Consider the following 23,662-nt stretch of genomic DNA (forward strand, 5'->3'; position numbering starts at 1 on the left):
CATGTCTTAACCATCGCACCGTCCCGAGGGGACGGATAAGTCCTACACATGTTAGTAAAGAAGGAGGCATACTGCCTATATTCCCAAAATAACCAAGACTACAGTTCACTATGAGATCCTAAATAAATGAGACTAGTAAATTTTGAGTCATGGATGCAAGATCCTTTACATGTAAGACCCATTGCTCATGCAATTTGGGATCCTCATTTTGGTCAACCGGTTGTGGAAGTTTTTACTCGAGGAGGTGTTACTGGTCCAGTGAATATCGCTTATTCCGGTGTTTATCAGTGGTGGGATACAATCGAATTACACAACCTACAATCGAAATGAAAACTTTTCAATAATTTTTTTATATGTTTATAATCTTTTATTTATTTTTAGTTTATATTAAAATTAAAAAAAAATACTACCAATTAATAATGAACATATTCATAACTTAGGAACAAACATATTTTTTCCAAATGAAAAGTACATGTAATAATACAAAAAAAAACATAAAAACATATAAAAATATAAATCTTAATCAATATTGCCTCCAAATTTTGCTCCTGATGCATTTGGTGGTGGTGCACCTACTATTTCGTACCACAAATGAGTATGTGTCATGTAACGAGTGACTCATCCTTTAGCTTCATACGATGAATGTTGTCACCACCAAGTTGGAATGGGTGGTACAGGATAATGAGAATATAATAAAACTTGTACGAAGTGATTGCCAATATGAGCAATAACTATTTCTCGACGCTCTTGGTTTGGAACTGAAGGAGTTCTTAATGGCAAGTGAGTAAAACAACTCCCAATATTCTCACCAAATGTATGAAGTACAAGATTGTACCTTGATGCGATGACAATTCCCAAAGGCATAGCGTCCATCCAATATATTTCTGGTGCCCAATGCTCGAAATAATTCAATGAGAATAATAGATTGGTTATCAAATTTGGATCTGGATAAAGTTGATCATATAGATCCTTATTTTGTTGAATCTCTTCTATAGGCTCAAATAGTACTTGAACTCAACTTTCTTCACCATACCCAATTAGTGCAGCTATTACCCTGAATCTACAATAACCATAAGGTTGAACATCAACAGTGTGAAAAATATAACACTGCAGAGGCACAGGTAATTTCTCAATATAAGTATCACGGATGGGTGGAACTGGAGAGTAATCATGGGTCGTTTGAGTATTGCGAACCTTCGACCCTCTTCCACGTCTTCCTCTCCCTTGAGATGTTGCAATCGGTTGAAAGACCCTAGATCCTGAAGTGGATGCTTCTCCGAAAGAAGATATGCGGTGTCCACTTTGCTCATCTCTACCCGTACGTCGACCTCTATGTTCTGTGTTGTATGAAGGAGGTCCTGTAATCTCGCATATGCAGATTATGCCCTGTAATAAAAAAAATGCATTGTGTTTAAATACTATAATAATGAACAAAATTTAAATAATAAAACTATAAAATGACTATACCTTTGATTTGAATTGCTCCCGAGGTGCATACATGTATCAACCCATGCTGAAACAAACCGCTCTTTGTAAAAGCGTAACCATGTATCCCAAAAATAATTTAGAGCACCCTCGAATCGTTGATACTCTTTGCGCATGACATCTCACTTATGCTGATAAGACCATTGTGTTGATGAATTAATGAGTGAGTGTCATGATGCATAAAAATATTGTCACTCCAGACCAAACATAGGGGCGTATTTCTTCATTACGCACTGGTTTATGTGCCAAATACAAAGGATGTGACGTGCATTGGGAAAACATGTTTCAATTACATTAATAAGCGACAAATCCCGATCTGAAACAAATACCAATGGCAACGATGTCTTCTTTTCAACCATCCACTTCTTTAAGGTATCTAATGCTCATGTCAGTTGCTCTATCTTCTCATTACAAAGATATGTAAACATAAGTGAGTAAGTTCGCATTGTGAATGTGATACCCACAACCTTCAATAGTGGTATCCGATACTCATTGGTCTTGTATGTGACATCAATGATCAACACAAATGAAAAAGTTGACAGACAGCTCTAGACTTTTTGAATGAACCCAAATAATATCTGTGATTTCGTTGGTGTCTGGATTTGTACGGTATTTATGGAAGTATTCTTTCTTGATTAATTGATTCAAGAAATACTGAATAGAATTTAGGTCACCCCGTTTAACGGATTTATTTGTGAAAATAGTATTATAAATGCTTTTGATCATCGTAGTGTTTAATGGATCTCTTTCCTTCAAAATACTAAGAATTTCACGAAGTGTGGTGCTGTTGGCCATGTCAAACACAAATTCTTTTTCTTTTGGTTTTAACCTACTCGGGTACTCATATCCATAAATATATTCTGCTAATTGATAATTATAAAAACCACAAACAACCCTTAAACCCCACATCACATCATCTAAAGGTATTGGTATACCTTGCAGCTCAAATGGGCATTCACATTTTTTAGTCCCAGTATTTCTTTTTAAGGATTGTCCATCAAATAGATATCGTGACGGTTTATACTTTCCACCTCTTTCACACATAAGATGACACTTTGGTAACTTATCATCTTTTAAATTATCAGAATTTTTAATAACCACTACAATATCATTCTTCAAACTAAATGTCTTTACCCAATTTATCATATCTTCTCTATTTTTAAATATCTATATAAAAAATATAACAAAGATGTATAAGTATGACATTACCAATCTTAATATAATTAAAATAAATAATGAATATACATAAAAAATGATAATAACTAACTTGATATATGGTAAATTCAATTGTATAATCGCGACTGTTGTTGGAGATATTTTGACTAAGAACATCATTCTCAATTGACCAATTATATAAAAATAAACCCAAATAATCATCCATATTTTCAAGAAGAAAGAAAGAGAGACTGAGAGAGAGATAATAGTGAAGGAAGAAGAGTAATTAAAAATGAAGAGTGAGAGAAGGATTTAAAGAGAGAGGTTTTGACACATGTCAAAAGTTTAAAATTGGTAATTTAAGGGAGAGATGATTTAAAGGGAGAAAAAATTATGACATATGTTAATAGTTAGATGTAGATAATTTAAATGTCAAATTAAGAATATAATTTAAAGGAAGAAAGTAATTTAAAAATTATATAAAATAAAAAAAATTAAAATTTTGATAAAAAAATAATAAACAAAATTAATTAAAGAAATAAAACTAAATAAATATTAAAAAATTAAAAAATAATAAATAAAATTAATTAAAAATAAAACTAAATAAAAATTAAATAAAATTAAAAATTAAATAAAATAAATAAAATTAAAATTTTTGATAAAAAACTAATAAACAAAATTGATTAAAGAAATAAAACTAAATAAATATTAAAAAATTAAAAAAATAATAAATAAAACTAAATAAAATTAAATAAAATTAAAAAAATATAAATATTAATGAAAAAATAATAAACAAAATTAATTAAAAAATAAAACTAAATAAAATTAAAAATATATATAAGCATTAATGAAAAATAATAAACAAAATTGATTAAAAATTTAAACTAAATAAAAATTTTAAAATATATAAGTATGAATGAAAAAAGTTAAAAATAAAATTAATTTTAAAAATAAAACTAAATAAAATTAAACTAAATAAAAATTTAAAAATATATAAGTATGAATAAAAAAAATAAAAAAATTAATTAAAAATAAAAAATAAAAAATTACAAATATATAAGTATGAATATATAAGTATGAATTAAAAAAATTTAAAAAAAAATTTAAAAAAAAAAAAAAGATAGAAGATAAAATGGTCATTTGCTGAGAAGAGAGAGAGAAGGGGGGCGCGTGTCAGGAGAAAAGCAATTTGCATATAATATATATAAAATTTTATTCCATATCATTTTAAACTTTTAAAATTTATCAATAAATTTCGATACTAATGAATTCAAAAAATTCAAAATGATATAAAATAAAATCCTATGTATTTATCTAATTTTCATTATATCCGTACATGAAATATTATTAAGAACAGATAGTTTAGACACAAATATATGTAAAAAAAATTAATTAATTAATTATTTATTTATTTTTGTATAATTCTTTAGAATATAATTCTCAAATATCAACTTAGATACGCTGAATAAATTTTTAATACTTTATTATTTTTATTTTTGCATTATTTTAAAAATAAGCAATTATTACATAATATAAATCTTAAACTACGAGAAGGTAATTTACATTTAAACATTTAATAAAGAAATTATTTTCAAAACATTTATCTATAATTAAAAAATCTTTATAAATTTTGGCAATTTAAAAAATTATATATTTAGTCATGCTCAACAAAACCAGAATTAGTTAGAGCCAATTCATCATAATAATTATCTAAAAGACACCGACAGAATTAAAGGCAAATGTCATTAGAAAACCTTTTATCTAAAATGAAATAAAATAGAGAAAAGTGCCTCAGAGATCTTGGTGGTTGAGATCATCAAATAGGTTTTACCCCATCAAGAGTAGCAAATATTGTAATCACATCACAGGCTAAGAAAGATTCATTCTCATTCAAAAAATAAAGAATAAAACAAAAAAAAAATCTTTGGCAAGGCATGATGCGTCAGAAGTAGCTGGTTAAGATATCATCTTTACGAATCAATGGGAATCCGTCTGATTCTTTTCATCACTCAACACCATGCGAGAAACAGATCAAAGCTGGATTTTTTCAAGTTTCATGAAATCACAAATTGCAGATCAAATCAGATCTTCAACGATCGATCAAATCATACGCAGATATAGTATCGATTTCTGGCAAACAAAATCAAAATCAAGTTTTTGAAACAAAGATCAAACGTAATATGCTCCCATCGAAGCACGAAAAGGATGGGGGGAAAAGGAATAGGAAATGTATCAACCTTGCCACCGAACCCTAACAACAGATTCCAAGCTGTAGCAGCAAATCATCGCAATATTAGGATTTCCAAGCAGCAATAGAGAAAGAAAAAAAACTAGAATCGTCAGAAGGACTTCGAGAAATCCAACGCATCAGATCAAAACATAGAACTAGACATCGAAGGGAGAGGGACCGGCGGCGAGCGTCAGAAGAACTCCATGAACCCTAATTTACATTGGGTTCCCGATTGTGTTTTTATAGAAGGGATGGCGTTTCTGGTATCCCGCGGTATAAGATAAGGCTCCAAAAGCTAAATATTAGATAAATTTTAATATTATTAAAAATACAATACAATTTTAAAATTATTAAAAAGTTGAAAAGTTTTATCATCCTACCGCTTGACTTACAAACATAGTTAAATGATTAATTGGGATATTAAGTCAATGTTTGGAGATGTAAGACCCGATTCAGAGACAATGGAGTTGGGATCTTAAGATATTAACTAGTCATTTGTGATCCTCAAATGTATAATTTTAAGAATGTGTTTTGTTCAAATTATCATTATTAATTTTGATTATGTGATTACTAGATACTTATATAACTAAAATTATAAAAATAAAACATAATCAAATATTTTTTGATTCAATCTAAGTAATACAACAAAATTTATTTATTTAAAAATTTTAATGAATAACCAAATTTAATATTTTACTATATTACCCTCAGTTACAAAATTAACTATACTTAACTCTACGTTGTTTTTCACTTTTTCATTATTTATATGTATATATTATTTTTTTATTTTGTTTGTTTTTTTATTTTTTTATTTTTTATTATTTTTTAAAGATCTTTTTTACTTTTTAAGTTTTTATTTTTTTTTACTTTTTTTTGCTTTTAAAATTTTTTATGTTTTTTATTTTTTTTAAAAAATTTTTATGTTTTTTTACATTTTTTCTATTTTTTTATTTTTATGTTTTTAAAATTTTTTATTAATTTTTACTTTTTATTTTTTTAAAAAAAAAATTACGTTTTTTTATTTTTTTATGTTTTTTATTTTTTATGTTTTTTTATTTTTTCTATTTTTTTTATGTTTTTTCTATTTTTTAATGTTTTCCTTTTTTTAAGTTTTTTTATATTTTTAATAATTTTTTTATATTTTTAATAATTTTTTTATATTTTTTATGGTTTTTTTTATTTTTTTATGTTTTTAAAATTTTTAAATTTTATTTTATATATTTTTTTGTTTTTTCTTTATGCTTTTCTTTTTTGTCATATTTTTTTCTTATCCAAGGATATTTTGGGTAAATAAAATTCGTTAACCCCATAATTAAGAAAAATCTCAGTTTTTCGAGGTTTTCCGATTCCTAGTTGCATGTCTCTTTTGCTGACGTGTCGGACATGGAACATTACTCGGGAATCATCAATTATCTAAACCAAACAAAGTTTTTGTTGATAACCTTGGATGAATAACCAAAGTTATCTAAAATAAACCCCCAACCAAACACACCCTAAGAGAAAAGATAAGTTCCGCCGGACTGACTTAGTTGAAAAGTGTATAGGATAATGATTATAATGATTGGAGTCAATTTTATCATCTCTATGAATCTCATTTATACACTTACTAATTTAGATTTCTACTAAACTCTTGTTGAATAAAAGTGAATGGAGAAGAGGTGGAACAGGAAAGAGATTCCATTGTGAATGAGACTTTAGTCTTACATCGGGAGTTTCATGGCATGATAGTTGGTTTATATTGATTCACATACATTGAGGATGTGAATAAATGTATAGAGAGATGCTCTCTCTCACGAGTGGGTCCGCAAGGGGGTGTAAATCCAGGGTCCGGATTGCACTGAACCATGTTGACTCGTTTGCAGGCACGACTCGCGTGTGCCAAATGCCGGACTGGTCGGGGCAAAATTCGTCCAAGTGGAACAACCAACGTTTTGCCACGTAAATCTTTTGTTGTTGTGTAACAGATGCATTAAATTTGAGCTTAATACAGAACCTAAGTATTTGAGTAATAATGAGTAATCACAGGCAGAGAACACAGACACAGTGAAGCATGTAGAAACTCTCCACCTCATTCCCCTCCTCTATCATATAACTCCTGCTCAGCAGAGTGCCCGGATAGCAATCAGGTGTCGCTCAGTTCACCGTGACCATCAGTGTTGGGAGGGGATCACGGTCAAACCATTGTATCCTAAGAAACAAACGACCCGAGTAAGTCTCGAAGCACAGCCAGAGGTGGGGGTGAATCTGTTTCAAGGAAACTGCGTTAGTCGCAGGCCTCGGTTAGTTTTCCCGATTGGTCTCTTCATTCGCCCGGTCGCCCTCTCCACTCGCCTGGTCTGCATCTCGCTCGGCCAACCTGCCTATCTGTTCACCTGACCCGTCTGCTTCGCTCGGTCGGCTTGACTGCTTCGCTTGACCTGCATTATCCCGACCTGTCTGCCTGCTTTGCCCGATCGCCCAGTCTGCGCTAGGCCTGTCTGCTTCACCTGATCGGCTAGTCTGCTCTCGACCTGCCGCTACGCTCGGCTGCTTCGCCTGATCGACCTGATTGCTTCGATCGACTTGACTGGCGCCCAACCTGTCTGCTTAGACTGGTTTATCCGTGCTTGGCCTGACTGCTTCGCCCGACCGGCTTGTTTGCATGTCAGCTTGCCCGACCTATCTCTCACCAGGCCTTTCTGACCACTCGATTATACTGTTCGGTCACTCTGGTTGGACTGCTGATCTGTCCGATCGGCCTACCTGTATCTTGACTGCTCAAATCGGAAATACAGACCTGCTGCTCAGCAAATCTATCCGCTCGTCGACTGAGTCTGTAACGTCCCACCTAGACAGAACCGGGAACACCACCAGAATTGCCCATCGAGTTGACGACTAGCTTCACAGACCACCGGAGGTCCTTTCAACGTACTTTGTCCTCACTCGCACGCAATCTGGAAAACTTCCCAGGAGGTCACCCATCCTCAGATTTCTCCAAGCCAAGCACGCTTAACTTTGGAGTTCTTAAGTTTGTGCTTCCGAAAAGAAAGATGCACCTTGGTGATATAGATAGTACCATCTAACCTTTTAATCCATACTTAACCAGAATCTCAAAATCGGAGTATTACAGAGTCTGATCAGCTGCTCTTCGGCACGTAGCAGAAACCAACTCCTGCTGATAGCCTGAAATTATGCACTCAGGTCATCTTGATTGTAAGTTGAATTTAGATTTTGTAATTTTAAATTCAGCTAAGTCTCTACAAATTTGTGATAACGTATGATTTTATCCAATAACTCTTTCTACTAGTCACGAAAGGCTTGCTAACATTACGGTACCGTATGTTTTTTTAAAGATCAAAATAAGGACAAAGTCAGAAGGCACGTTAATTACCCCTCTATTCTTCTCTCCACAGTTACAATTTATTACAGTTATTATCTTTTCCTTAGTTTTTTTTCCTTGGCTTAAATAGATGTATTAGAGCAGGGACATACAGCATATACAAAGCCGTTACGATCTTATAATAGTTACAATATTAAAAAGAATTAAGTCTAAAATTATTAAAGTCTAAAAAAAAAGATTTTGACGATGTTTTTTAAGTGTAAAACTTAGTCGTTATGAGTTCTACCTCATAATTAATTATAGATTTCATTTTAATTTAATATATTATATGTTCGTTGATTCATCTGAATGAAAAATTACGATCTCTTAAAATTAAAAGTTTAACATTTACATTATAGTAGTAATAAAATTATAATTGTTATAATTATGTGACAACTTAATTGTAACAGCTATGAAAACATAACTCTTATAATATGAATGTTAAATTTTCATAAATCATAACTTTTGATTCAAATTGAACTACGAGATACACAATATATCAAATCGTAACTCATTCAGATATCTATAATTGGTTATGAGATGAAACTCATAACATCCTGATTTCAAGCTAAAAATAATCGTTTAAATTATTTTTATATGCTCTGAATAATTTTAGTCATTTAAAAAAATTCATGTTATAGCAGTTATAGTTTTGTAGCTGTTATAATGATCCCAATTTAGACGGAAGATAGGTTAATAATGAGAACAATACTGACACACATTTTTGTTGGTGCAATCGACTTCCAGGGTTTTAATGTCCGACGAATATGTTTAAGTATATTTAATAGAGTTTGATCATGGAAAGTCCTAGTTGTAAACTAGGTAAGGGAAATCTCGATAGATCGTGGAATCCAGGCGGATAGATCTGGAGGACATGATCCTTGGGTAGCCGAATATTGAGTCTTGGAAAGTCCTAGTTGACCGCTAGGCAAGGGAAATCTCAATAGATCGTGGAAACCAAGTTGATAGGTCTGGAGGACCTGGTCCATGGATAGTCGAATACTGAGTCTTGGTGAGTGAAATCAGGTGGAGAAAACCCTAGGGGGTGGTAACCTTAGGTTCTGGTGAGTGAAGTCAGATGAAGAAAATCCTAGGGGGAGATAATCCTAGGTAACAAGAAGTCTTGGAAGAGTGAACTCCAAGCAAGGTTGATCGGATTGTTTCCGGTCGATCGCGCGGTGATTCTAAGTTTAGTTTTACCATAGCATTCTGTATTACTATTATTGCTGCTGGCTAATGTAGTATTACAGGAAAGACCTTAGTGGATCAGGTGATCAGATACTGAACAAAGAAAGTCCAAATAAGTCTGGAGGACCAATGTTTGGCGGGTAAGTTGAGGTAAGTAACTGAAGGAGCGATAGTGAGGTCGTGTTCCTGAAAGAAATAACCTGAGGTCGCTGATCCAACTGAAGAAACCGGAAAGGTTTCCAAGTTGAGATCAAGACAATTGAGTTGTTTATTATTATTACTCATGCATTTATTATTACTGTGTTAATATATGTTTTGCAGTATTATTATTTAACACTGTTTTGCAGGATTGGCCTGATCGATCAATCGAACAAGGCCAACTCAGAGCAGATATTTGTTCAGACCAAAAAAGAGCAAGGTTCGATCAAACAAGATGATCGATTGACTAAACCCTAATGACTCAACACAGTTCAGATCGAGCAGAAGCAAAGAAGGAAAGCTTGCTGATTGGTCGACCGAACACATGGATTGGTCGACCGAACAATCATCACATTAATGGCGCGTTAATTCAAGATCTCGACGAACAGGGAAGGTCAGTGTTCGATCGACCGAACATGGGGATCGGTCGACCGAACCATTAAAGATCAGTTAATGCTCGAAGGTCGAATCAACATCAAATCTCAGCGAAAATGAAAGGGAGCTGGTTTGGTTGACCGAACCTGGGGATCGGTCGACCGAACTTGAGGATCGGTCGACCAAACATCGACGATTCTTATAAAAGAGAGCTCGAGGTCCAAGGTTGAGAATGCAATCAGTCGGGTTCGAAGTTCATCTCTGTACAAGCTGCGATTCGTGCTACGACTACTCATCTACTGTAAAAATACCGAAAATGATAAGGGAATTTTCCGGAATTTTTGGAAATTTTTCGGGAATTTTTCCGAGCTCGTATGGACAAGTTAACAGGGACAAAAACAGGGTCCGGAAAAGCCTGTTTAGGCTACCCTGTTTTAATGAGGAAAAGTTTTAATTTCTTTTTCCTTTTTCTTTTTATTGTTTTTCGCCGTCCCGTTTTCTTTCTCCCTCGCGCACCCGAGTTCTTCCCCAACTCCCCCGACGCCGATTCCTCTCAGCCCTCTACTGTGCCCTAACCGCCCGCACCCTTCCTCTCTTTCCCTTGTGTACAAAAAACCGCCGCCTAAGAGGAAATTGCGCCGATCTCTTCTTCCTCACTGTCCAAGCGACGGCGACGCGCGAGCACCAGCCGAACCAAGCCTCTCTGCCCTAGCGCCGGCCCACCGCCGAGCCTAGCATCCTCTCCCGCCACCACAGCGACGCCACTGCTGCCGCTCGATCTCTTCTTCCCTCTGTCGGTCGGTCTCTTCTTCTCCTCCTTCCCGAGCCGCACCAGGCGCCTCCACCACCTGAGGCTGAACGGAGTAGCGCCTGACCTAGGGTTTCCAGCAGTGGGCTGATACATGATTTTTCCCGCCATTGCTGGTTGCTACCATCGCCGGAGAAGAAGGTCAGGTAATGGTATTGTTAATTTCAACAGTGATGTAGATTTTTGGTATGCTATTGTAGGGATTTCCAATTAGTTAGATATGGAATTTGTTTTCCAATTGGCAGTGACAGTGGTGTGAAGTTGTTGGATTCCGGCCACCACAACACTGAATGCCTTGGTTGTTTCCTTGATATCCAACTTTGATCCGATCAGTGAAAGGTAAGGTTCTTGTTTAACGTTGTGGATTTAGGTCTTGCTGTGGAGAAATTAATCGATGACCAGTTAAGGTTGATCAATAATTAGGGTTTTCCTAATTGAATTAGGTATGTCGGTGATTATTATTTAGGGTTTTTGTGCCCTAAATAGTTTTAAGGATTCTATTTAGCAATTCATTGGAATTTTAGCTAAATAAAATATATCTCTGTTGGTATCACAGGACCTTGACGCGAGACGGGTTTCTCGACGTTCGGATTTGGACGGATTGGACCATTTCTTTTGGAGGCGGGTACTTTTGACTTATGTCATTTGATATACATAGTAGTGAATTTAACAAGTTGCATTAATTATGTCCTTTATTTGTTTCGGTTAGTCACTACCCAATATCTGATACATGATTGATTGATTGCTTGATTTGCATCCCATGTATACTTTATTTGTTTATACATGCTTATAGGGGGTAGTGATATACCATGCTTCACCATGTTCAGGACCTAGGTTTTTATACCTTCTGTGTACCTTTGATTCGATATGATTCATTGACTTAGGGTGCACTTTTCTATATATATGGATTAGGTCAGGATGTTTTTATAGTTATTGCCATGCACCATTTGCATGATTGCATGCTGTGCGATAGTCCGCTCTATTATTGTTGAGCACATCGCCAGTTACATGGATCTGTACACACCACCACTCATGGGTTAGTGGTTGATTCAGGCAGAGTGTGTTGCAGCAGGGACTCTGTTAGGCACCGTTGGTCCGCTCATGGGTAGTGTGACACAACGTGTTATCCGGCAGGGATTCCTCCCCGTTATCGTGTACCGGGAGATGAGAGCATTGCGCTCCCCCATTTATGATTTGGGGTAGGAGGATAGGTGTACTCCGACAGCATCCCGTCCACTCGGTCACTCATCAAGAGTAGTGACGACAGAGTGCACGGTTGTCACAGCCCTACCCACTCGGCCTCACTATTGTGTGAGATGATCGACTGGCGTCAGGGGTGACCAGGACGCATCATTGGCATCATATGCATGATGCATTTATTGCTTGTGTTTGTGTTTGCTGCATTTATATGCTGCATATTGTTTGGATACCTATGTTTGACATGCATACAGGATTCCTATACCATTCGGACTGTTTGACCTTATACTTGGGACCTGGTTAGTACAGATTCTCTCCTGTTTACTTCGGAATGTTTTATCTTTCTTATCAGGAGACTGTACGCATGATTAGTGCTAGGTGTTATTTCCCTACTTTGTATATCAATTGTACCTGCTGAGTGTTGGACTCACCCCGCCTCCATTGTTGTTATTTTCAGGTTGATGCTGTCCGGAGGGAGTTCCAGTCGCTAGTCCTCACTGCACGTAGTGCTAGATCCCTGCAGACCTCGAGGATTTATTTACCATTTGGTTTGGTTTTTATTTGCTTATGTGTGTACTTGGTTATTTGGATACTTGGACATCGTATGTTTTTCTTTTGATATTGATGGATGTTCTATTCGATATGTTTTTACTACATGCCTGCCTGGACGGCAGAAGAGGTGAGTTTCGTCGGATTTGAGCTTTACGAGTGTAGTTGAGTAGGGTGGATTTCGAGTCAGAGTACTATAGTTGTGATTACTATTATTAACTGCGTGGTTGTGACAGCCAGAGGCTGAATATCTATATAAACTGCGTGGTGATTGTTTTTATTTATTGTTATTATTCCAGCCGCCTGTGACTGAGGTATATGAGGATGTAGAAAAGTTTCAGATTGTCCACCGTACAGGGGAGATACTGTCGAAATTTTCTCGGACAGGGACTCCTCTGGGGCGTGACATCTACTACTCCAAGAAGTGCCGACCGAACCTCAACTTTTATATACTATTGGTATAACTTTCTTTTGCTTGCATTGTACTTAATTCAAGTAAGATAGTAGGTTGTTACTATCTTACTCATCTTCTTGTACGCACTACTTCTTTCTAAGGTTTTTGGAAAAAAGAGTTTTAGTGAATTGCCCAACGGTGCGATCAAGGATCGGGGATCTTGGAGTAAGAGTCGATCTAGGCTCCGAACCAAGTAACCAAACAAATCATTTACTTTCCGTTACATATTCTGATTGTCTTTAAAACGAGTAAAAGAAAAGTTTTTAAGAGTACGATATTTACCCCCCTCCTCTATCGTACTAATTCGATCCTATAATTTTGTCGTCCTTTTAATAAAAAAAATCAACTCTTTGACTATTCGAATAAAAAGGACACTCTTTTCATTATCATTTGAGATTTGAGGCTAAACTTTTGATTCAGATTGAATCATGAAATACACAATATATCACATCAAGCTCGTTCAGATATTTATAATTAGTTATGAGATGAAACTTGTAACATCCTGATTTTAAGCTAAAAAATATTGTTTAAATTATTTTAAGAGACTCCAAATAATTTATCTTTTAAAAAAATCTATATTATAACACGATTTTATACTATTACAATGCTCTCAATTCAGACGGAGATAAGATAATAATGATCTCAATTCAGACGGACAATGCTCTCAATTCAGACGGAGATAAGATAATAATGAGAATAGTATTGACAGATATTTGTATCATGTTACATGATGGTAAGATGTCCTAATTAAAAATCAACTATGACGATTCAATTAAAGAGGACACCCTTTTCATTTGTTTTTTCCCCCCAAAAAGATAATGACTCTCCGTGATTATCGACATTAAGATTTGAGGCTACATTCACTTGCGATGAGAATGGAGGCAATTCTCAACGGGTCACGATCAACAGCCTCCAAGTGGATCAGGTCGAGTGAGAATGTTCTCATTGATGCCCCACTAATATGCCGTGGTTGAATCAACATCCTAAGCAACCATTTGGTGTTGTATGTGGCGTTTACATGCCCTTCATCTCCACTTGACCCGCAAGGTCAATACAACTCGATCGACACTTATCTTCCTAACGGGTCGAATAGGAGACCCATACATGGTTAACCTATTCCAGGTATTGACTAACAAGGTGCACAAGGAGTCAAAACGTTCTCCCCATTCACCAGCATGTTACGATAACTACAACCGAAGAGCAAGGAAGATACTTCCACAAGAATGTCTAAGATATGTATACAGTTCAGAGTAAGTATGCGATTAGCGACATGATTTCTATCAAACACAGCATCAGCATACACTGGTGAGTCTAATGATACGCATCTCAGATGCTACTTTGGCAGGTTAAGACGACAAATTCTTCAACCTTCCTCATCTCATCCACTTAACTCGTCGAAATCATGTTCAGTTTCCATGACAATGGACCAGCTGCTCATCAGAGTTTGATCATCTCGCTTCGCGTTCATTTGCTCTAGCAACAAATAAGTGTTTCTCAAGCTTTTGGCATCTCTAAAGGCCGGGCAGAATTGACTGGGTTATAATCTTTAACGAAAGTGCGGAGGCATCCATTGATCACTCGAGGGGCACAGCCGTCGCAAAAACGCTTGGCAAGATCAACAGCCTTCACGACAACAAGTAAGCAACATTTAGCGAGAACAAAGCATTGATAAAGGTCTACTCGTTCGAAGAAAACTACCTCGTTAATGACAATTTGGTGCCTAGTTCCTGTTGCTGTTATCTCAGCCATGGCAAGGTGCAGAATGCAGAGTTCCAAAATTCTTGCTGCAGGTTCATCCTGCAAGTTTGAATTATCAAGAAACAGACAGGAACGAAATGCTATTAATGCTATTCAAATCTATTACAATCTAAATAAGAATTGAAACAAGATATGGTTGTAAAGGACAGAACGATAGAATGTATCATTGATTCAAAAATTGACATATATTGCCATCTCAAATTAAGTCATAATTAAACAAAAGCGCATCTAAGCCTAAGAGATGCATACCAGACCTTCCAGTTTTGGGGGATTATTTTGTCAATGAACCGAACATGATCATTCCACCGATCAACCACAGCTACCAACATATCCCTTGTGAAGCTGAGAAAAAAACATAAGCTGTTTCAAACAAAAGAAAAACGCAAGCAATTCCAATAATTTACGTTACAAAGTAGAAACAGCATCACTACGATACTGGAAGTCTATAATGCATGGTTTTAGAGTTCAATAAAATAGAATGGAGTGTGAGAGGATCAAGGAACAGGAAAGCACCGCAAAACAAATCTGTTGTAGACCAACTTTGGAGGGGCTGATAAAACTTCTTCTTCTGAAAAAAATAAATGGAACAAAATATAAAAAAGAAATTAGAACAAAAAAAAATAAAGAATCAAGAGGAAGTTCACATAGAAAACTTTACTAATATTGTGTCAAAACTGAGTAATAAAAAAGCAGTTGCTAACAGTGGCAAGTACTGAAAGTAGCTCCCGTGGTTGGAACATTTGATGAATTTTTGGAACAGTTTTAATGGGCATTAGTTAAAGGATTGCTTTAGCGTGCAAAAAGATCATTCACGTACTTTTCGTGTCACGGAAAACATTCATTACTTTGTCATGAAACCCTTCTTTTATGGTTATCTTATGAAAATTTACCTAGAATTGGTCAATTTCCATGTTCTTGGACATATTAGAGCAGATGAAACTCTAGAAAGCCGTTGTTCATTTGTCGCACATGGGCATCCAAACTACTACTTAGCAAAATATTTTTACAGAATTACCAGAAAACATGCGGTAAGCCGAAAGCCTATACTTTTTTGTCAAACAAAATGGTTTGATGTGCATTAAAATTCGCAAACTGCATTTGGCATCACAATCAAGAGTTCACGTGGATTCCGATCCATAAAAGTAAATGAAATTGCTGGAAAAGATAGCATGAACTTTGACAACTTTCAACTAAGACCTTAACAGGCATTAACTTACATAACTGCACAATAAACAGTCAAAAAGATGGACAATAAATGATGTGGAACAACATAATCATTATTTCTCCCAACTCTGTGTGTAGTGATTACACATGCTTGCACCCTTACAGAAGTTTCAGTTTGCTTCTATCTCAACCCATGTTATAATAGACGCAGAAACACACTTTTCCATGTCAGTTCTACTCTTAAAAGTAAAAAAATAGTGCATTTCAGGAAAGAGAAGAAATGGTTATTTTTTCTAGCAATATTGATTAAAAGAGATTAACCTTGGTACCATATATAAGGTAGAACCAAAAGCTTCACAAGGCAGATCAGTAGTCCCGAAGTTTGAGTATATAAATTGCATTCAAGTTTTGGCTAGGGAACATGAACAATTTCCTGGCAGCATGATGTCAACAAATGAAAATAACTGATAATTTTCTTACAGTAACCCACTATTGAGAAGAATTTCTATCATCCACATATCAGCACCATGTGAATGTCATAGTCATCAGGTGGAGTTGGAGACACAAAAAACCTCTCATCTCTGGTCACAAACTCACATTTACATTTTATCTTCAACTTACCGAAGGGGTAGATCACAAGCCATAGTTTTCACAATGATCAACCTACTGAAATAACTATGAAAATGATGACCACGGACTACAATTCAAGCATCAATGCAAGTATGCAACAGTCAAATGGTTTTATTAGCTTAAACAGATGCCAACCAAAAATGTTTATATATATATTCAAAAACCTATTGAGCTGATTACCGTTTGCAGAATCCTTATCATTTTGTAGCATCAACTCTTCTGCCTCTTCTTCTGTCTCTACCTCAACAGGAGCCCCGCCAAAGCTCATGTGATTGTATTGCAGCAGGACGGTCTTGTCGAAAACATAACCAGGCTCTGAGTGTGCAAAACCAAAAAAATACATATACATAATCAATCTATAAAGCAATTAATAGCCAGCGATAAGCAACCCCAACAAATAAATCAATCTTTGTCCAATTTCCACAATGTAAACTACTGTGCAAGTTATACCTCTTTTCGCGTTCACTCTCTTGTCAAAGAGCCGAACTGGATCAGACCCTTCTAAACAAGCAGCATAAGCAATCATCCTGAACACCGCCAAACCGAACAAGGGCAGCACCGAACCTTAAAGAGTGTTTTAAAAGGCAACTTTTTTAGGTCAAAAATAAGTTGCAACTCACAGAGCGAGCTCGCGAGCAGCTCTCGGGCTACAGAACCTCCCGCTCTTGTCGACCTTCGAGGGCGAAGAGGCTCCTGGCGCACTCGACGTCTCCGCCGCTTGTTCCAAGGCTTCGGCAACCGCACAGGGAGGCGAAAGGGGGAGCGAATTCCGAGCAGATGACGAGAGGACGACGCCTTTATGCGGTACCGGATGGAAGCCCGGTAAGAGAGGAATCCGAAGACGAGAAGAACGAGAAGAATTGGGGAAGAAGTTGGGAGAAAGATTGAGCTTTGGAGAAGAGAAGCGGAGGAGAGAATTCACCTCCATCCTCTTCCACTTCCCCGAACAAGATAAGGCTTTTAGCCCGTACGAAAACAATCGGTAAAATAGAAGGGTTTAAGAGGCCAAAAAATATCTAGAAATATAAAAAAATAAAGCAAAATATTCAGAATTAATTTCTGAATTAGAAAAAAAAAATAAACGTTGAATTTATTCAAAAAAAAAGAAGAAAAAGGAAACACTTATTCACATAAATTAATTGTACATATAAATTAAATTGCAGTTTACCATCTATTTAAATTTGAAAAAATATCCATAGAACTACATCAACACAAGGGCAAGCAATGCTTGGATGAATACTGCAAGCAATGGCACAATTGGAGTGGAAGAAGCAGTAGAATAGTAATAAGGCTCGATCTGGATGGTGAAGTTACAAGCCGGCGACGATGTCGACGGATCCTGCGTCGTCTCAGTCGCGATACCTTGAAAGTCACAGCTCATGTCCTGGTGGTTCTGCACTTGGTAGTACATGTTGAAGGCATAGGAGGCATTGCCATTAGTGTCCAAGCCATTGCAGGAAGAGCCATAGCCAAGAGAGGTGCAGTCGGAATAAGTGCACGCGAATGTAATCTGATCGCCGAGGGTGCTTATGTTTCCACCGCCATTTGGGTCGAACACACACCACTTCCTCGGCAAGTAAGACACCCCGCTCGCGGGCACAAGCGTGATGCTTCGCCCTTGCCCTGTGAGATCAATGTTGAATTTTGGTTGCCCGTCGTACTTGAGGATCCCCCAGTGCCGCTCAAAGTTCCCTGGCTGAATGCTCTTGTAATCCTCATCGATCAGGCTGAACAAGTAGACCTCAATGTATTGGCTTGGGCGAAGAGGTGTGCCTCGGTTCGCCGCAAGGCGTGGAAGAAGCCCATTGTAGAACCTCTCAGCATAGGCCGCGTTCGCATTTCTATCTCCGTCCGTTGGCCAACCTACCTCACCGATGATGATCGGCAAATTACCCAAGCCGACCCGCCCAAGAGCTGAGACCAAAGTATCGAAATTGGCATCAAACACATTGGTGTAGAGAATTCCATTGTCATTGACAGGATCGCTTCCGCCATCGAAGAAAGCATAGTTCACCGGAAAATCTGCATTCAAATACAGGCTCAAGAAAGGATAGATGTTGACGGTGAAGGGTGCCCCAGTCTGGTTCATGAACGTGACGATTTCTATCATGAGATCATTTATGTCGGTTCTAAACCTTCCGGCTGATGGAACTGGGTTGCTCGCGGGCGAATTGTAGACATCAGCGTTGAGAGGAATTGTGGCCTTTATGGTATCACCGACACCGGCATCATTGAGGGCATTTTGGATGTTCTTGAAGGCTGGGAAAGTGACATTCAAGAATGAGCCATTGTAAGATTCAAGGAATGGCTCATTTCCAACTGCCACATACCTGAATCAAAAACAAATCTTTAACCTTTGCAGATCTCACATTAGTCTTAGAACTGAAGCAAGAAACTGAACAAGAACAGAAATTACTGTATAGAAGTGAATATTCTTAAGAGAAAAGTATTCATTGAAATAGTTGAATTCTGTCTTTATTGTCGATCCTAAAATCTTTCAAGCAACACATTCATGACCATTGGTAAGGGATCATGGATCTCTTACCAAAGATGAAAGATTCACAATTGGAAAATTTTCAGATAATTACTAATTGCTTGAAACAAGCTTTTGAACCTTTTGGATGTGGAGAAGATACAGACTAACATATTCATATTTTAGCAACAAGAGCTAAAGTATAATAAGAAGAAGATTGCCTCAAGAACATTCTAACCTCGAAGACCATACTGTGCAAAAAAAAAAAAAAATGATCTAAAGATAACAATAAGAAATTGAGTAATGAGCTTCTTACCTCAGAATCTCATATTGGATATGATCGAAAAGAAATGAATAAAAAGGCATAATGTGGAAGATGAAATCCAAACTCACTTGATGTTTACTCCTCCTTCGAAATTGTATCGAGTGACGCTCCTCTTCACCCAGTCCCGTGCCGCGCCGTAATCGTTCATGGTCTTCAGCATGTTGTTGGGGATGGCTACCATGACCTCGATGTTGGTGCCGGCGAGGGCGCTCATGGAGTCGGAGTTGGCATCGAAGAGCTTGACTCTGGTGATGTTGTTGTCTTTGAGAAGCTGAACCACAGTCTTGGGAGGCAGCGGGTGAGTCGCCATGGTCCCCCAGTTCACCCCCAGGCCTTGAACCACGCAAGCACAGAGCCCAAGGAGGAGGAAAAGCTGCAAGAATCTGCTCGCCCCCATGCCGAAATCGATCAAAACCCAGACTTTTCCAATGGAAGGAGTTGGAGAAAGGAGGAGGAGGAGATTGGAGGCAATGGTTGGTAGAATTTTGAAACTAATCTGAAATATTTTAATGGTATTCAATCGATTAGCTGGACGGAGACGGAGTCCACAGACACATAAACTAATACCAAAACCAAGAGAAGAATAAAATATGCAAGATCGGGAGAAAGCCAAGAATCATAAGATTGACGCCGACTTCTCCGATTTGATTAAGCAAAGTTTGAAACTTTTCGTAAGCTAGTTATCAGCTAAAAAAATGAGCAAAACAGAAGAAACCGAGCTCCTTTTGTTGACCACTAAAAGTCTAGATCGCTTTCGCCATCGCCTTTCCTCAGATTAATTCAAATGCAATATTCTTGACCAGAAGAGAAGCGAAAACGGAGACGTCGAAAACGAAAAGGACGTCGAAATCGAAGGCGATTCAACCTCCAAGACACGCTTTTTTTTGCAGAAGTCAGAGAAAGAAAGTGCACGAAAGGCGGAAAAGCGCCACGATAGGATTTTTATGGATGACGCAGAACAAGAAAACCTAGATTAAGCACAGTAGAAATCAGCGACGAAGAACAAGAAAGAGGAACACGCTTGGGCGCTTCAGATCGAGCGAAAGGCGATGGCCTTCATCCGCGCTGTTCTCGCCGACTCCCCCCTTCGATTTGAAGACGGCGAAGGAGTGATCGGTGATAAGACCATTATCGGATTATGGGAGTAAATTATATTTTGACCCTGGTAGATACTAAAATTTTCATTTCATCATCCGAGTATGAAAATATCATTTTACCCCTATAATTTCAAAATTTTCTTTATCTATCCCTCCTGTCGCATAATATAACAATTTTGAATTAACAATGCATATAATAATTTTAATTAAAACTATTACATAAATAAAAGCTGATAGAATATTTGTCAAATATTACATTGTTGTTCTATGGATATACATAATAATTTTAATCAAAATTGTTATATACACCTACATTAATATTAGCATGTAATAATTTTTGCATTATGTTCTTTAATTCCCCACCTAATTAGATTTGCATCATGTAATAAAATTACTATATTATACAGTCACTTTCGATGGATTTATGAATTATTGGATCAGCCAAATAAAGAATGGCAATTATTGCATCAGATAATTTTATTTAATATGAGCAATTTTAATTTTTAATTGAATTATTACATGTGATAGTAATTATAATAAAATATATTTCAAATAGTCGACCCAAAGTGTTTAAAACTATTTTAATCAATTAGAATAATTTTGATCGGGAATAAATTTTACCAAGTTAAAAATGAATATTTAATATAATAGTATTAATTTTGCCTAAATTAAAATAATTTTATTTTATATTATAATTCTAATATGAGTTTTTAATATGAAAAATAGGTAAGAGGCCCTTTGAATATATATTTCCTTTTAATGATAAACACGGCATTCTTTTAATTATTTTTTTTCTGCCAACCAGACAACATTCAATAAGTAGTTAACTACAATTATTAGGGGTAAAATTATGAGTTTAAAATGTTCATAAGTATTTTAGTAATTATAAAGTCTAAAAATACTTTTTTTAAAAAAAATTCAGGGTCAAATTAAAAAGAAATCTTTGAATTTAGGAGACTCGTACTAAAATTATATATATATATATATATATACTAGTGTGATTGTGCAGACGCGTTGCGTGTGTAATATAATAATGCTATAATATAATAATATATAAATTATTTGGGTCATTGAAAATCAGAATTGTTTGGATTTTCTAGTATCACCCTTATAAACCAAGAATTAATTATTTGGGTAAGATTCGTCAAACTCATACAATAATGACGCTAGAGAATCCCAGCAACGGGCTTTCCTATGTAAAAAATTATTTTAATTTAATATTATACTTGTCTTAGTAAAAAAAAAATAAAAAAGTATATTTTTTAACATCGTCACCCTAAAATATTTATAGAAACTTCTTTGATCATAGTGTTGTCAATTTTCAGATATGAGACTAAAGAGAACTATATTTTTTTTATATAAAACAACCAGAGAAAATTAATGATGAGAAAAATTTATAATAATACGCTGTAGCTGAGTCTCGAACTCTAGATCACTGATTGTTTCGCTTGTGGAATTACTAATAAACCTTGGAATTATTTTTAGTGTAAATAGAAAAAAGGACATTAACGTAAATATATTTTAGGCTTCACCAAAATTAGTTAGTAAAGGGAAGATATTTTAATAAAATAGTAAGATATATATATATATATATATATATATATATATATATATATATATATATATATATATATATATATATATATTATGCACAATCGTGGATGACAATAAACATGAACGATCTGCTACGACCAAAACTCATTCTCTCTCTTACATGCAAGTCTCTCTCCTACATTACAAGTTGCAAAAGGTGGAACTGCCACCTTAGCGGGCCCCTGGGTACGACCCCACAGATATCCAGAGGGGATAAATCATGGTTAAGCTGGGCAGGAGGGGTGACTGGGGGTCGATTGGAATTTAAAGAGCAGCAGACCGAGGTTTTATGCCCGTGTGCAACCGGCGACCCTCGACCCCTGAACCTCCGTTAAGTCTCTCTCCTACATACAACTATACAAGATGATGTTAGTCTTGAAAGATTAGCACCAACGCTAATTGAAACCCGCACCAACCGGTGCTGGTTTCAAACTAACATTGATGCTGGTCTTTAAAGACCAACACTAATGTAGTGCTGGCTAATGCTAGTTTCAAATCAGTGTTGGTACTGTTCTTTATAGACAGAAGAGGAGATTGCGCACAAAGACTGAGACAACTTATACTTTACTTTCGGGAGGATGCCTTGCCTTGGAGGTTTGGAAGGCTTTTTATAGGCAGAAGAGGACATTACATCTTGAGAAAGGCATGCTTGCTGAGAGATCATAAAAGGGGTCTAGAAAGAGGAGAGCTTTATGTGACAGGTGGGTGCTTAGAAGAGAGCGTCCTGGCAAAAGGAGAGCTTTATGTAATAGGTAGATGCTTAGAAGAGAGAGTCCTGACAAAAGGAGAGGAGTATATGACAGGTGGAGAAAATAAACATCATGGATAATATTTTTATATATGAGTTGATGATAGTACTATAGAAATGTCTATTGCTTGAATGAGGTCAAGGTTTCATTATGTTCTCTAAGTTGTGTTCCCCTGTTGAATCTAGAGAAGTAAGTGGTAGCCCGAGGTGCTGTCCTGGTACGGTAGAGTGTCGCTCTATATGCTCTAGCATAAAGGGTTGAACTTGCTAAGTGTTTGTTGCTGAGTTTTTCGATCCTCCGTTGGTAATGATGAAGGAGAGTAAAATGTTGTGTTGTAAAAGAAAAAGAAAAGGATTGGGTACCCATATATTTGGGCTAATAATTTTTTTTCCTGTATAGGACTAACCAATTAGGATGGTAGTTTTCAGGATCTTTTAGTCTATCCCAAGCCCAATTCATGCCTTGTACAGAGTTTCGCCAATGTTTTAGTTGATCAGCAAAAGTTGGAGGGCTTCCCAGTCTATGTCAAGATCAAATAGATAATCTTCAAGTTCAGCTTGGTACTCACCTACTTCATTAATGTCAATTTTTACCAGGTGTTTGGCTTGTTGTATTTTAGATCCAGCCATTCAAGAGAGGCACTATCAAATGTACATACAACAAAAGTTTCTTCTTCTTTTAGGGCTAGTGAAATAATAGTCCCTAATGTTTGGGGAAAACTCTTTTTAGGAGTCAGGATCATGTATCCAGAGTTTGTAAAGAATACCATAGCTCATTAAAGTGAATGGAGTGATTTGTCTGCCTTTATAAGAAGTTATAGTATATACTCCATAGACCAGATTTGCCTTGTGAAAAGAATAAAGGAGCGGGCATTAG

At 36.1% G+C, this 23,662-nt stretch overlaps 2 protein-coding genes and 2 non-coding genes across 5 annotated transcripts; all 4 read right to left on the bottom strand.

The window, feature by feature from the left end:
• Positions 1-4,427: 4,427 nt before the first annotated feature.
• LOC121998814 lies at positions 4,428-4,511 on the bottom strand. The gene has a single exon (XR_006116607.1). It is a non-coding gene; the product is annotated as a small nucleolar RNA SNORD24 (small nucleolar RNA).
• Positions 4,512-4,577: 66 nt separating this feature from the next.
• On the bottom strand, positions 4,578-4,656 carry LOC121998986. Its single transcript, XR_006116759.1, has one exon. It is a non-coding gene; the product is annotated as a small nucleolar RNA R12 (small nucleolar RNA).
• Positions 4,657-14,185: 9,529 nt separating this feature from the next.
• Positions 14,186-17,538, bottom strand: LOC121995902. 2 transcript variants are annotated; one of them, XM_042549678.1, is made up of 7 exons: positions 17,170-17,538; positions 17,000-17,076; positions 16,730-16,864; positions 15,269-15,323; positions 15,005-15,097; positions 14,696-14,794; positions 14,186-14,620 (listed from the first exon to the last, which is right to left on the bottom strand). In XM_042549678.1, exons 1-6 carry the CDS (start codon positions 17,475-17,477, stop codon positions 14,734-14,736), a joined length of 729 nt encoding a protein of 242 aa, XP_042405612.1. In that variant the 5' UTR covers positions 17,478-17,538; the 3' UTR covers positions 14,186-14,620; positions 14,696-14,733. The 2 variants fall into 2 exon arrangements, with proteins under 2 accessions (XP_042405612.1, XP_042405611.1); XM_042549677.1 differs by having other exon boundaries at positions 15,010-15,097; positions 17,170-17,536.
• Positions 17,539-17,654: 116 nt separating this feature from the next.
• Positions 17,655-20,465, bottom strand: LOC121995901 (glucan endo-1,3-beta-glucosidase 8-like). Its single transcript, XM_042549676.1, has 2 exons — positions 19,416-20,465; positions 17,655-18,879 (listed from the first exon to the last, which is right to left on the bottom strand). The coding sequence occupies exons 1-2, from the start codon at positions 19,742-19,744 to the stop codon at positions 17,751-17,753; spliced, it is 1,458 nt and encodes a 485-aa protein (XP_042405610.1). The 5' UTR covers positions 19,745-20,465; the 3' UTR covers positions 17,655-17,750.
• Positions 20,466-23,662: the final 3,197 nt, after the last annotated feature.

Source organism: Zingiber officinale, chromosome 6A (genome assembly GCF_018446385.1).
Source record: "Zingiber officinale cultivar Zhangliang chromosome 6A, Zo_v1.1, whole genome shotgun sequence".
In the NCBI taxonomy this organism is placed as follows: domain Eukaryota; kingdom Viridiplantae; phylum Streptophyta; class Magnoliopsida; order Zingiberales; family Zingiberaceae; genus Zingiber; species Zingiber officinale.